This window comes from Dermacentor silvarum, chromosome 10 (assembly GCF_013339745.2).
Source record: "Dermacentor silvarum isolate Dsil-2018 chromosome 10, BIME_Dsil_1.4, whole genome shotgun sequence".
NCBI classification, from domain to species: domain Eukaryota; kingdom Metazoa; phylum Arthropoda; class Arachnida; order Ixodida; family Ixodidae; genus Dermacentor; species Dermacentor silvarum.
This window is the reverse complement of record NC_051163.1, coordinates 5,885,883-5,899,794: the sequence shown is the minus strand read 5'-3', so window position 1 is coordinate 5,899,794 and position 13,912 is coordinate 5,885,883. Positions and strand designations below refer to the sequence as shown.

The 13,912-nt window shown below is 48.2% G+C and overlaps 1 protein-coding gene across 1 annotated transcript in view; it reads right to left on the bottom strand.

Annotated features, from left to right (window-relative positions):
* The window catches only part of LOC119466583 (glutathione hydrolase 1 proenzyme), a 59,963-nt gene that overhangs the window by 37,844 nt on the left and 8,207 nt on the right, over window positions 1-13,912 (bottom strand). The window contains exons 3-5 of the mRNA XM_049657425.1: window positions 10,327-10,449; window positions 4,407-4,504; window positions 1,490-1,682 (exon numbers count right to left, since the gene is read on the bottom strand). Coding sequence (XP_049513382.1) covers window positions 1,490-1,682; window positions 4,407-4,504; window positions 10,327-10,449 — 414 coding nt within the window. The remainder of the gene's footprint in view (window positions 1-1,489; window positions 1,683-4,406; window positions 4,505-10,326; window positions 10,450-13,912) is intronic.

Genomic DNA, 13,912 nt, shown 5'->3' with positions numbered 1-13,912 from the left:
TATTAATCTATCTATCTAATCTATCTATTAATCAATCTATCTATCTATTAATCTATCTATCTAATCTATCCGCCTACGACTTTGTGCTCTCGTGGTCGTTTCGTTAACTTGGTATGTACCAAAATTGGCATACTATGACAAGAGTGTATGATGAACATAAATGACAGGTCACGACATGAATGTCATGACATGCGTGTCATGTAGGTCATAAAACAGCCGCCTAAAATGATAATGACCCAGCGAAAAAAGATTAACACGTCAAAACCACTGAAATAGGTTCGGACGTGGGTACTAAGTGAAGGAAACACTAAAGCATGGGGGTAGAAGTCATGGTCATGACCATGACTCAGGAAAAATGACAATGACTCAGCGAAAAAAAATATTAACACTCAAAATCCAATGGAACGGGTGCGTATGTGGTACTAAGTGAAGAAAAAATTGCGTGAGCGTTGCTTGCTTGAGCTGCGCACCATCAGTTTGAGGACGCTTCAGCTTCGCCTTTAAGAGTGGAACGCGATAGCATTCAAAGATCCCTTAATTGCTGCTCATCAGGCTTTTTTCTCGTGCGTATATTCAAATTACAATCCGACGCTATCATGTCTGTAGGTTGTAGGTAAGTCGTACTTTATGATTTTTCTGACGAATTTTACTTTAAGAAATTCAATTTTTGCTCGCTAACCCCTTGCGCCACGCGGATGGCCTATGTGGTCGGGGTGGTTCGGGATGAATTTCTCCGCTACGAATGCCACGGACGCCGATGCTTACGCCGAAGCCGACCCCGACGCTGACGCCGGATTTTCTGCGACACGGGCTCCTTAACGCTTTCGCGTTAAAAGGCTAAAGGTTGATGGTCGAAGTCATAGTCATGAGCATGACTAAGGATTTCGCCTTACGGTCTCTTAGGTGCAGCTAAAGGGACTCCTGCGGGCTCATGACATGCGTGTCATGTAGGTCGTGAAACAGCCGCGTACGTCTTGGTGCTCTCATGGTCGTTTCGTTAACTTTGTAGGCTGCTTCGCATAACATCAATTCCCACAGGGCGTGGGATCTGCCGGCTTTTAATTATAGCGAACACTATGTGTAAGGCCCTGATATGTCGGGTAGTCAAGCGAGCTTGCTAGCGTCAACTGGAAATATCCACTAGACGTTCTCTGAACCTGTGGATGTCTAAAGTGAGCGTCTGTTAGAGGTCACTTAGGTATAGCTGCGATATCCCTACAACGTTACAGCAACATGATCTGGATGAGATTTAAATTATCCATGGTATGTATTTGTTAGGTTGTTTGGCCAAATATAGATATCAATAGGATGTGTGCATCTTTTAGAACAACGTGTTCCATGGACATCTATGGAACATAAATGCGGGGTTGCATTATATCGCATTCTAAAGGAATCAAATACTCAACGAAGTCTTGAAACTTCAAGCATGATTTCAGAACTTTTTACAGGGAAGTCTTTTAACCGATAGAGTGCGATATAGCGAGCGTACTTGAGAGCCGACGCTCCTTCGAGGTCCTGGGCAGCTCTGGAGAGTGCCGCGGCCAAGTGGGGCCCGATGTCGAAGCCGTTCTTGGCGATTCCGATGGCGGGGCCGAACAGGTCTTTCCACGCGAACTTGCCCAGCTTCTCGTGAAGGAGCTTGTAGCCCGACAAGGCACCGGGAACAATCGGATACTTGGCTCCTGTGGTATACGACGGGAGCTTTCATCAGTGCTCATTCCACCAGGGAAACAAAGAAAGCGAGGCTTATTTAATTTCTTTTTTTCAAAGTGAAACTTGTGTGCCATGGGACAACGTGAGCTTCTTTGAATAAAATTTGTCATTACCTCGATGAAGACTCACTCGGAGTCGGACCCTTGCACTAAGAATATTTGACGGAGCTTTTTAATGGAGTTCGGCGATCTTCGGATCATTGATGGATGAACTCAATACTGTCGTTCCCACAGTGTTCTCCGGTACAACTGCGCAAATAATTTTTGTTTGCAATAAATTTACGCTAGCTCAATATTATAACAATTTTCGTTGCATATGAGATAACATGTCAAACACTGTTCAATTACATTTATGCTTGTTTCTGTCTTGTACCCACTGGAACCATAGCGTGGCTCAATTGAACACGCAGGCGCCATCTAGTTCACTGCGGGGATCGGTGTTCGTGTGTCGTGCCGCGGTTGTATACGACTGAGAAAGCTTACCTAGAAAGGATCGCCGGGCGAATAACGTGGTCAGATCCCGCGATCGCACCAAGGATAGTGAACATTAGTAGACGCCCCACGCTGTGCGCAAAAGCCTGCCGGTGTCACTGTCTGCCTCGCTATGGTAAGTGAGTGTACTTAAATTTTTGGAAAAGCAGTGGGAATTTTTTAACGCCGTGTCGCAAAAATCCGGTGTCGGCGCCTGGCGTAGTTTGGCGAAAAATAATTCCGAACCGCAACCACGCAGGATCTCCGTAGACACTAAATATTTATTTTACCACCTAAGTTGCTCACACTTTGTCTTACATTCTTTACAAATCGTATCATAAGAAGCCAACAAACAATGACACCAAGGACAACATAGGGGAAATCACTTGTACTTACTAACTAAATTAAAGAAAATGATAAATTAACACAAATTAAAGTGGATGAAAAAACAACTGTCCGCAGGTGGGGAACGAACCCACGTCTTCGCATTACGCGTGAGATGCTCTCACCATTGAGCTACCGCGGCGCCGTTTTCCCATCCACTTTCTGGGGTATTTATGCTTTACAACTAGAATTAACCCTGGGAGTGTTAGCCAGCGCCACTACTCACAAACCTAGGGGGCGAATGTGGAACATCCTTTCTGCCGCAGGCGTCACGTGCTGTAAAAACAAATAAAAAGTTGTAAAAGTTGTTCTAGCTGTAAAAACATAAATACCCCAGAAAGTGGATGGGAAAACGGCTCCGCGGTAGCTCAATGGTGAGAGCATCGCACGCGTAATGCGAAGACCTGGGTTTGTTCCCCACCTACGGACAGTTTTTTTTTCATCCACTTTAATTTCTGTTAATTTATCATTTTATTTAACTGAATTAGCAAGTACAAGTGATTTACCCTATGTTGTCCTTGGTTTCATTGCATGTTAGCTTCTTATGATACGATTAATAAAAAAGGGTCTCTCGGTTCCCTTTCTTCTCATTCTTTACAAAGTTATTCCTCGGAATTTTGAGAGTGACAGCCCACGAACAAATGTCACGAAACACCACACCGACAACGCATGACTTTTATGTTAAATCTTCTCAGACTGAAATATTAAAAGCGCGAAACAATAACGGAAGATCGGTCCACGCAAGAGGCCATACTAGAAAGCACGCCTTAGTGCATAGCGTTCGCCGCCAGCGTTTCCCGGTAAACATTACGGTTACATAAGCTACAGTTGCCGGGAAGCGTGAGAAGCAGTCAGGGATCTTTGAATGCTATCGCGTTGCACTCTTAAAGGCGAAGCTTAAGCGTCCTCCAAAATTTTCATGAAACTCGTATAATGCCTATTTTCGCTGAAACATGACGTTTTAGAAGTACTTCGCGGTGAATTTTTTTTGGGGCCACGTACATAAGCAATTTGGGGGGGGGGGGGGGGATGGTGGAGGCTTCTAGTAAATATTCGTTCATGGGCCGTGTGACACCACCGCAACTGCACTGTGGTAGAACTCCTTTAGGAAGCCTCGTGACCCCTTATCTCAACAAAGTTCACACATGCCCGTGTGACATGGGTACAGTGATAGTTAGAGGAACTTCGGCGCACGTCTGTTCTGTCCTCATCGTGCTCGCCTCTAACGGGGCCGTGTCTGCTGTTAGAACACACCCACGCTCGTGGAGCAATAGTCAATGGACGGTTTCCAAACTATCGCTAAAGGCAGACGAGAAAAATGCCGAGTAGAAACGTTGGAGAAGCCGAGCATAACCTTTGTACACAATAGTGAAAGCCCTAGAGTGTGTGCACTATAAAATCCTAGTTAACTACATAATTTCCAAATAACATTTGTAGAGTAGGCGGACGCTGCTGCAACTAATAGAAATCCTCTTTACCAATGGCATGTAAATATATGCGAACTTGAGAGATCTCCGTGAACAGGGATGAGCTAAATATTGCATTTACAAGTAATTGCGGACCTTTAGGGGGTTCGCTTTCAGTTGACGCAGTTTTTGATGTATTCCTTTAAACATCTGATAGATCTGGTGAAACTTTCCATGTGTGTTCAGTTTCGTGCACTGAACGGATTATAGGCCCAGCATGAGAAACTGAAGTTTCTGTTGAGAACATCTTGCCTAAAGAACAGAACAGATTGTCGACTGCTAGCTGCAATCGCACTCATGAGGCTAAGCCGTGCTGCAAGACCACACGACTTAGTATCATAGCGTAAGGAGAGCTCAGCGACTCGAGACTTGCCGTGAAGTGAGAGGTCTGGCTCCGACGCGAACACGTCTTCAGTAGCAGCGGCGGGAGACACTCCGAGGGCGTCCAAGGCTTGAATAGTTCTCTTCGAACTGTAATTTTCGATGAGGAAGTCGCTAGTAAATACACTGAAATTAACGTATTACTACGACAAAGAAAACAATTGTTATGCTTCTCACCCCCAGCGTTCTTCAAATGATATAATAGAGAGATATGTATAACCTAACAAGCCTATCTATAATCTATCTATAACAAGCGCAGGTGAATCATGGCCAGCGTCGGCTGTTACGCGACACTCCACTGATCCCTTGTAACTACCAGTGACACACGCACACCGGAACTTCACCTTTTAATGCGTTAGTACTCGGAGTGTCGAAGTGCGGAAAAGTGTATCTGTGTGTGTGAAGCCGATCACGTGGTAGAGGTGTGCATATATATATATATATATATATATATATATATATATAAACATAACAACCTTCATCATCTCCTCATGTTTGCTATGCTAAAGCTGCATTTCATTGCCTCAACGCACAGATGATGTAACTATGTGTACATTGCCATGTTGCTGCCGCGTCCGGTATTTTCACGCAATCTGAGTGATTTCGAAACACATCACAAGGTTGCTTGATATGTGTTTCTCAAGCAACATTGTGATGTCTTAAGTGAAATCTCAAGTGAAATTTCAAGTGAAATAGGAGTGTGCGCTGAAGCCGTAGAAATAATCACGAAAGGAATACTCACACGTTTAACCACAACAAAAACACTATTATTTTGCTAACGCTTTGGCCGGTGACCCTGCTCCTATGAAGGCCGGGCCACCGGCCGAAACGTTAGTAAAATAATAGTATTTTTGTTGTGGTTAAACGAGTGAGTATTCCTTTCATGATATACATATTGTGAACATTATTCAAACGCTTCATATTCTCATTTGTGCATACTCATCATCACCGTTTTGGGCCTTGTGGTGGGGCTCTCGCTCGGGAGAATAATGAAGAGTCTGACGGCCTAAACAGTGTCTCACAAGTGTTGGAGTGTGCTGTCCGGTTCCTCAGCCCTCTCGCTCCTGGTATCTTCTCCATCTTCAACTACGCTACATACCTGGAGCTCCGCTCGAGTCGCGGCCTCTATCAACTGCACTCGACCATGTCCCAAGACCAGCAGGCCAGTACCGCGACATCCACCTTGCCTGCTCCGGTGGCATATCCCTTCTTGGACGGTCACCACCCCTCAGAAGGATCCACCAGTGTTTGCTGGACTTGCCGGTGACGACATTGAAGACTGGTTAGAGCAATACGAGCGCGTGAGCAAGTTCAACCACTGGGACGAATCTGCAAAACTTGCGCACGTCGCCTTCTATATAACCTGGTTTTACAACCATGAGCTCGATTTCGTCAACTTGGGCACATTTAAACACCACCTGTGCCAAATTTTCGCGAACTCTTTTGTCCGCTCAGAAGAAGCTTGCTGCTGAGTGTGTGCAGCAAACGCGAGAGTCGTACACTTCCTACATAGAGGACGTCCTCGCCCTCTGCCACCGCGTGAACACCTCGATGGCGGAGAGTGACCGTGTACGCCACCTGTTCAAGGGTATTGGGATTGTGGCATTCAATGCTGTTGTAGTGCTGTACCCCGCCACCGTCGGGCGAGAGCCCACCACCGGTGGGTGAGAGCCCAAAGAGAGTCTGCGACACAGGCAGCAGAGGCCGGCAGGGCTGCGCGCATGCGCCGCAGTGGGAGAGCGGCCACGCACACGCACTGTCTAGGGAGCCTCGATGCCTTCCTCGCCCACCACTTCCCTTCCACTGGGAAGTCGCTTTTGCTCTCCGCCGTTCGTTCGCCCCCGTGAAAGCGTGCGTCCCTCGCCCTCGCGCGCTTTCACTCGCAGATACAGCATACGGCCAATGCGGGTTTTTTTTTTCTACATCCGGAAGCGACCATCGAAGAGTGAGCTCCTAACTGCTTCGCTGTAAAAGATTCCAATCTGCTGACATTCCATCGGGAATACTAGAAGAGGCTGCGCCAGCCGTGCCAGGACGTCAACATCGGCGATGTCCAGCAACAAATGCACGAGGCGCAAGCTACAGCATCCTTGCCTTTCAGACTTTAAATGCTCCAGGAACTTGCACCTTTTTCGTGCTGGTACCACATGGAGGATCAAGCATCTGGCTTCCTTTTCGCAACATCGTTAATTAGAAAGCGCGAAAAGCTAGTGATTGGCCATCGGCAGGTCGTGCACTTAAGACCTGTCGAGGACAATGTGTGAATGACGTCTATATTTCACGTCGTCCTGTGCTCCTGTGCACAAATAAAACTTTTGTCTCACTCAGCGATGCTGCAAGTGTACTGCAAGATTTGCTGCTTCTGTGTGCAAGCGTCAATGCCTGATTAGGAATTGTACTGAACTTGACAGTGAAGCTACAAGCATCAACACCTAGCAACGGATGCCCTTACTTCAGCCTAAAGTGCGCGGGAAACGTTACATCCGATGGGAAGTACCTTTTAGTCAAGGAATTTAGTAGCATCATAGTCATATTATGTGAGTTTTCCTTTACTTTGACCATGCCTGTTAGTTTTTATTTTTAATTCTAGCACTCATTTGCCAAGATTGCAAATCACATCGAAAACTGTTGTTTACAAGAAAGTCAACTATAAGAAGTCACCTTCCCAAGAAAGGTGTTCTTTCTCACAGTCTTAAGCTTCAAAGGCAGAAGGCAAAGCGCCTGAAAAACAGTGCCGCTGTGTTAATAAAGTCGCAGTTTCACCCGAAAGGCGAAGCATCGATTGCGATAGCAAACTAGCGGACAGCTATGCGAAGTAAGGATAGTAGTTTTATCGGCCGTATAAACTTTTAAACATAGGCATACTAACTAAATTAACAAGCATGGTGTCACGCACACACAAGTAAACATGAACGCATCTCACTCGATGACCAGGGGAACATGCTGTCAAAACGCTGTGGTGAGTAAGCACGGCAGCAGCAGCGAGCGAATTGACCCTCGTGCGAGCGCTCGCACCAACGCGAACTTAGCCGCGAAAACACCGCGCAGGGAGGACTGTGCCCCCGCCGCCGATGGCTTCCAAGATACAGCCGCTCGGATGGCCGCGCGCGACGTTCGACGACGCGGCCTCCCCCTTTCCCTACCTTCCACTCGGAGCCTTGCGGCCCGGCGATCGCGCGCGGTCGAAAGGGTGGCGCGGAGGCGAACGACCCCCCTCACCAGCTCCCTACCCTCCCTTCGGAGCGTTGCGCGCGACTGGAGCGCTCCCTTCCCGCTTCCCACTCTTGCGTGCGCGAGATTGCGCCGTGATCGCCGGCTCACCCTCGCACGCTTTCACTCGCACATAGAGCATAGGCGCGCGGCGACGACTTTATTGCCCATGGTCTTTATACGGAACCTCACGGCGACGCCGATGGAAGAGATGCGCCTGGAGTGTCCATATAATTGCTATTGCAACAAAATCAGCTGACAGCAAATGCAGAAAAATTCCCCGTCGATTACGATACTCTCTAATGCAATATTAGAGCGCTGCTCTAAACATGTTTTCATTTCGCGTGTCAAAATTTTGTATCATGATTACATAAGTACACAGTTCATATTACGAAAAGAACGCTGAGAGTAGCGTAGCTGGCGCGGACAATCTGTCTAGTGCGGCACGTTGCAAACTGAGCGAAGTGTGGCGCGACTGCATCGCTAATCAGGAGATCGCGAGAGGCAGCGCGTGCGTGACGCGTGGGCGCGATTCACAGCAGCGGCCGCAGACAAACCTCCGCTAATGCAGCGCTTTGTTTCCATACAGACGACGCGCGCTACTCTGGCGCCATATCGCAACTCAAATGAACTGCAGGGGGCGCTGCGCAACATGGCGGCTATACGGAGGTCCTCGCGTCGCCGCAACCGCTGTGTTTGATGTGCAGTACACTGTAGTTTGATGATTTTCGTGCAGTGTGATGCCGGTTTGCGCCGTTTTGTGGAAGGAAAGCGAGTAGCTTACGCCGACCAAATCATTTTAGCCGATCTGAGAGAGGCACAGTTGGTAATGAGGATGAAGTGGTCGCACGGTGTGTGCAAACATCTGGCGTGACAGCGGACCCGCACGAGATTCTGATTGGTCGTGGAACCCAAGTACTCGTGCACTGCTGGATGGTCAGAAAATTACAACCACTGCTTTGATTCACTGTTAAGGCGCGGATAGATAGTCCGGTGTTTCGAGCGTGCGAGACAGCGACCGGCGAAGTTGAATACGTCACGCTGGCCTCGGCAGGATTGCCGAAATCTTACAACCTGCTCAGTTTGGCACGTTTAACATGGCCCGCAGAAGCGCACCGACTTGCTCGATCAGCTGTTGCCACTGTACATGCGGATAAATGCGCAGCCGGCACGCACTTTCTCATTGTTGTTGCTTAACATTTTCGTTCGGCGAAGGCGCAAACTCTGCACGCTCTTTTCAGTTCAGAGAGCAAGCGAACCTAAAATCAAGCTTTGCACTTTATCGCAAGCATGCACTATGAATCTGTGGTGAACCTTTCCCGCTACTTTTGCGTTCCTGTTATCTATTTTACATTCAAGATTTGCACAACATGACTGGTGCTTCGCTTAGCTGTAGTTATTGTAGTAGTCGGCGCATTGTTTCCCTCGTAGAGAACAAAACGATAAATAAGAAACCGAAAGATCTGATTACTACAATAAAAACATTTGCACGCCATGTAAGTACATGTTTGGCTTGTGCTGCGTGGCCTGACCATGCAAAGATTACTACCCGCTGTCTACGAACATGTCGCTTATGGCCGCTGTGTAAACTAATGAAATAAAACAAATGTTTCTGTGCAAATGAATGTCAATTAAGCTATTGCATTATGAATCTAATTAATTTTCCATGTTATTCTATTATTTACGTATCCTGCACTTTAAGTGGCCAAAACTGTGTTCGCGTCTGAACTGCCAATTTCCTTCAGACACTGATAAGAGATACAATTGCTTTGTTAATTACGCATTTTCAAATGAGCGCCTATGAATTTGCCCTAGTTACACGGGCAGCGTGTCCAGGTCGCAAGGAAGGCGTACTACTATGTCACCCTATAGTTATTTTGCACGCTGGCACGTACATGCGGTGCTTACATAGAATGATTTACCGACGTTACCCGAGAGTACCTGAAACTCCGATGTACTGATTTTCGCTGATGTACCATACTCCGTAGTTCCACGTTGTGCGCCGCATGTATCCGATATACCAGCTTTAATGAAGGAAAGCTTGAGTACCACGGCGACGTTTGCATCATAACTGCATTGCCATGCCGGCTATCACATGAAACTGCATGTTGCAGCGCGCATACGCCGAACGTTATAACGATGGCAGTAACAACCTCAACGCAAACTTCCTGAAGTTCGCTGTAGCGCTTTACTGCAAAGCAACAGGATCGCGTTATTTTCACACAAACAACAAACCGACCCTCGCCGAGAAAAAAAAAAAAAAGAAAGATAACTTTCTCGAGCAAGATGTTGGGAACACAGCTATTGCCGTTATCGCAGCTTTGCTGTGATAAGATTCGCAATCCATGTGGCTGTTCGGCGCCGCAAAACTGCAAAACACAGTATAATTCCAAGTTTCGTAGATGGTAGCGCGCACCCGATCGCAGTGCGAAGGCTACGGACGGAGCGTCTGCTCCGACGCTCCGACCTCCGTACGAGGTTTCCGGCGCTCGCCGCTAGGTGTCGCATGAATGGCTGGAGTCGCGAATAGTCGCCGCACAGCCCGTCTCGCGCGGCACTACGCTTCTCTTCGCACGCTTTCGTTCCACCAACGACGAGAGCGTCCCTTCGTCGCGGGGAAATCGTGCCACCAAACTGCCACCGGAAGTGGTTCTTTTCAGGACGTTCTGTCGCACGTGCGCAGTTCAAATGAGGCCGCTCACTTATCGTAGTAGAGGGCGACGAAGCCACCGCCTAGGCCCATCAGGTGCGGCGCCGTGACGCCCATGCAGAGTAGAACAGCAACCGCGGCGTCCCCGAGGCCCCCGTTGTTGTCGAAGATGTCTCTGCAGCAACACCACCGCACATGTGGAATATTCGAGCGGGCACTTTTGCACTGAGAAAGCGTACATTACGCACAACGTTGAAGCTTTCTACTTCGCACTAACTCGCCAGAATGTTGGCGCGACAATGCGTTCGGTCGCAAGGTGTCTTTCCGGATACCAGGCTTGAACGAAATGCCCTGCACTGGTATGCTTATTCAGGTTTTAAATGCCAACTTAGGAAGCGCATAAGTGTCCTCCCGACAGTCTTGGTAAACAGTCCCGTAACACCGCGGGGCCCCCACTGCGATAGTATCAGCTATACGCAACTATGAGCTCGCGTGCCATGGTTATGAAGGCAAATATTAACGTACTTCGATTGCTGGCATGCGCAGTTTAAGTAATTCTTAGCTTTTACTAATATTTCCTTCCTACAGGCGAACATATAAAGCCCCATTCCATTCTTCTCCGTGAACTACACCCACGTGGATGGCACGGGGTCAATGAATTTGCAGTGTCAGGTGGAAGTGACGTAGGCACTCGATCCCGATATGAATAAACTTTGATGACGATCTTGCGACAAAATGGCCCTTTGGTGGCGGTAGTAGATTACAACATCGTGGTCGACGATCATCTCATAGGGTCTGATGACGTGGCATAGAACGTTCAATGGGGCCAGGTTGATGTAGGCGTCAATCATGAAGGTCACTCTTGCGTGACGTAACGTCCGACGCGACGCCTATAGCACAGTGCAGGGACGGGTATCTTGTCACTTCATTCGTGCACTTGGCGACGCAAAAATAAGTATGAATTATTTCGTCACATGTAGTGCCGCATTAGTTCACCAATCAATGCGCACCGAGTGTATTGTCCCGGAAGCAATCGATGAAGAGTATGATCCCTGGATCAAGCGGCGGTCATTGAGGGTGTTCTTTATTCTTTATTCATACATTTCCCCGCTTAGCCCTAAGGCGTTAAAGCAGTGCGTTTATAAGCTTACAAAAAATACGTCTTCACTCTCACTGCACACTTGCCCAGGCGTCAGTCGATTCCACTGAGCGATAGTTCTTACAAAAAAGAATTTGCATAGAAGTTCGTCCCGGCCTGGTATTCCCCAATTTTGTACTTGTGGTCAGTTCGTCCATATATATAATTTGGCTGTTGCAACTTTCGCTATCAATTCCAGTTCTGTTATTAAATATTTGGTGCAAGAGTTTTAACCGCAATTTGTTTCGGCGAGACGAAAGTGATTCCCAATTCGACTCTTTTTTTTTTCATTTCAGTGCAACTATAGTTCCTACCGCACCTACCCAAGACGAACCTGGCAGCTCTGTCTTGAATTTTTTCTAGTTTATTGATCAGGCATGCTTGAGACGGGTCCCAAAGAGTAGAGGCATATTCAAAGATAGGTATTATACATGTTAGGTACGCCGTGCTTGTAAGGTTGGAATTTGCACATGTTAAAATTCTTTCAATATAATTCAATGCTACTGCAGCTATGGCAACCACATAGTCTGTAGAAGTGGCTGTAGGAGCGGCTGTGACAAAGGAAGCTGATACTGCAATATCGTGATTTGCGATAACGGAGCATGATAACAGTGACAGCACTTGACATAATTAATGAGCGCTAGAAACAAACACAGCACGAAAGAAAAGGGGGATGGACACGGGGCAATAGCTGCTGTGGGAAGCTCGGTCAATCCGGAAGACCGATCCCGGGAGCACACTTTGAACACCCACTGCACCTGGTGGAGCACGTGAACTCTTACGGTTGTGAGGCATTGTTTCAGGGACCAAAGATTCTTGGCAATGGCCAATTACTGCAATGACCTAGCCCGCTTGTTACTGGAAGAATTTCTGGAAGAAATTTACTGGAATATCTGCACACGAAAGAAATCCGACTTCTCGTGGCGTATATCACGCAGTCAAGCGCTTCTTTTGCTGTTTTGATAAGCGCATCTGCGCATGTGCATATTGTCACGTAGTAGTGACGGTGAAGAAAACAGTCGTAAAACTGTGTGTGACGAAACTGATTCTTTATTGGGCGAACCTGTGCCCACAAAAGAAAGCTACACTCGAAGCACAACGATAGCGGCGAACACAGTCGGCGATCGTCGAAAATCTGATCAGCGGCGAAACGCGTCGGCTTTTATACCTGAGTCATCGAAGGTTCCAGATTAATCCCTGATGCCCGCGTGTCTTCCAGAAAGTTCTAGACAATTCGCGTCGGTCATACAATCAGATAACATAAGCGTCAGTGAAGACAGGCAACGGAAAGAAGCATCGATAACGTTCTAGAAACTTCCGATACAGGCGCGTCCTGCGCCGAGCGATCACGTTTAACGTTTGTGAGCCGGTGAAGAGCGGTCACCGGTAAAAGATAAAGAAGTACACGTGGCATTACCCTCCCCTTAAAAAAACATCGTCCCGATGCTACTAACATAACATAAACATAAACCACGTGTAATAAAGACAATAAAAAATAACAAAGCAACGAAGTACCCAAGTTCGTCAACGGGCGTAGAAAGGCTTAAGACGCACCACGTGGATGACTTCGGGTCGTGCGCGGCGCCGCTGTGATTGCGAAATGCCGTCTGGCACGACCTCGTAGTCCAGTGCGCCAATCCGTCGGATAATCTTGTAGGGTCCGAAATAGCGTCGTAATAGTTTCTCGCTAAGTCCTCGCCGGCGTATCGGAGTCCAGACCCAAACACGGTCGCCGGGCTGGTACTCGACGTAGCGTCGTCGAAGATTGTAGTGTCGGCTGTCGATTCTCTGCTGGTTCTTGATGCGCAGCCGGGCGAGCTGTCGACCTTCTTCGGCACGCTGCAAATAGGTGGCAACGTCGAGATTTTCTTCGTCGGTGACGTCCGGTAGCATGGCGTCAAGCGTCGTTGCTGGGCTCCTTCCGTAGACCAGGTTGAACGGCGCCATGTGCGTCGTTTCTTGCACGGCCGTGTTGTATGCGAAGGTCACGTACGGAAGGATGGCATCCCACGTCTTGTGTTCGACGTCGACGTACATTGCCAGCATGTCGGCGATGGTCTTATTTAGCCGCTCGGTGAGGCCATTCGTCTGCGGGTGGTAGGCGGTGGTCCGGCGATGGCTTGTCTGGCTGTATCGCAGGATGGCTTGAGTTAGTTCTGCCGTAAAGGCCGTGCCTCTGTCGGTGATGAGGACTTCTGGAGCACCGTGACGCAGGAGAATGTTCTCAACGAAGAATCGGGCTACCTCGGCGGCACTGCCTTTGGGCAAGGCTTTTGTTTCGGCGTAGCGGGTGAGGTAGTCAGTAGCTACGACAATCCATTTATTCCCGGACGTCGACGTCGGAAAAGGCCCCAGTAAGTCCATCCCGATCTGCTGGAACGGTCGGCGAGGTGGTTCGATCGGCTGTAGAAGTCCGGCTGGCCTTGTCGGCGGTGTTTTGCGTCGTTGACAGTCTCGGCATGTCCTTACGTAATGGGCGACGTCGGCAGAGAGGTGAGGC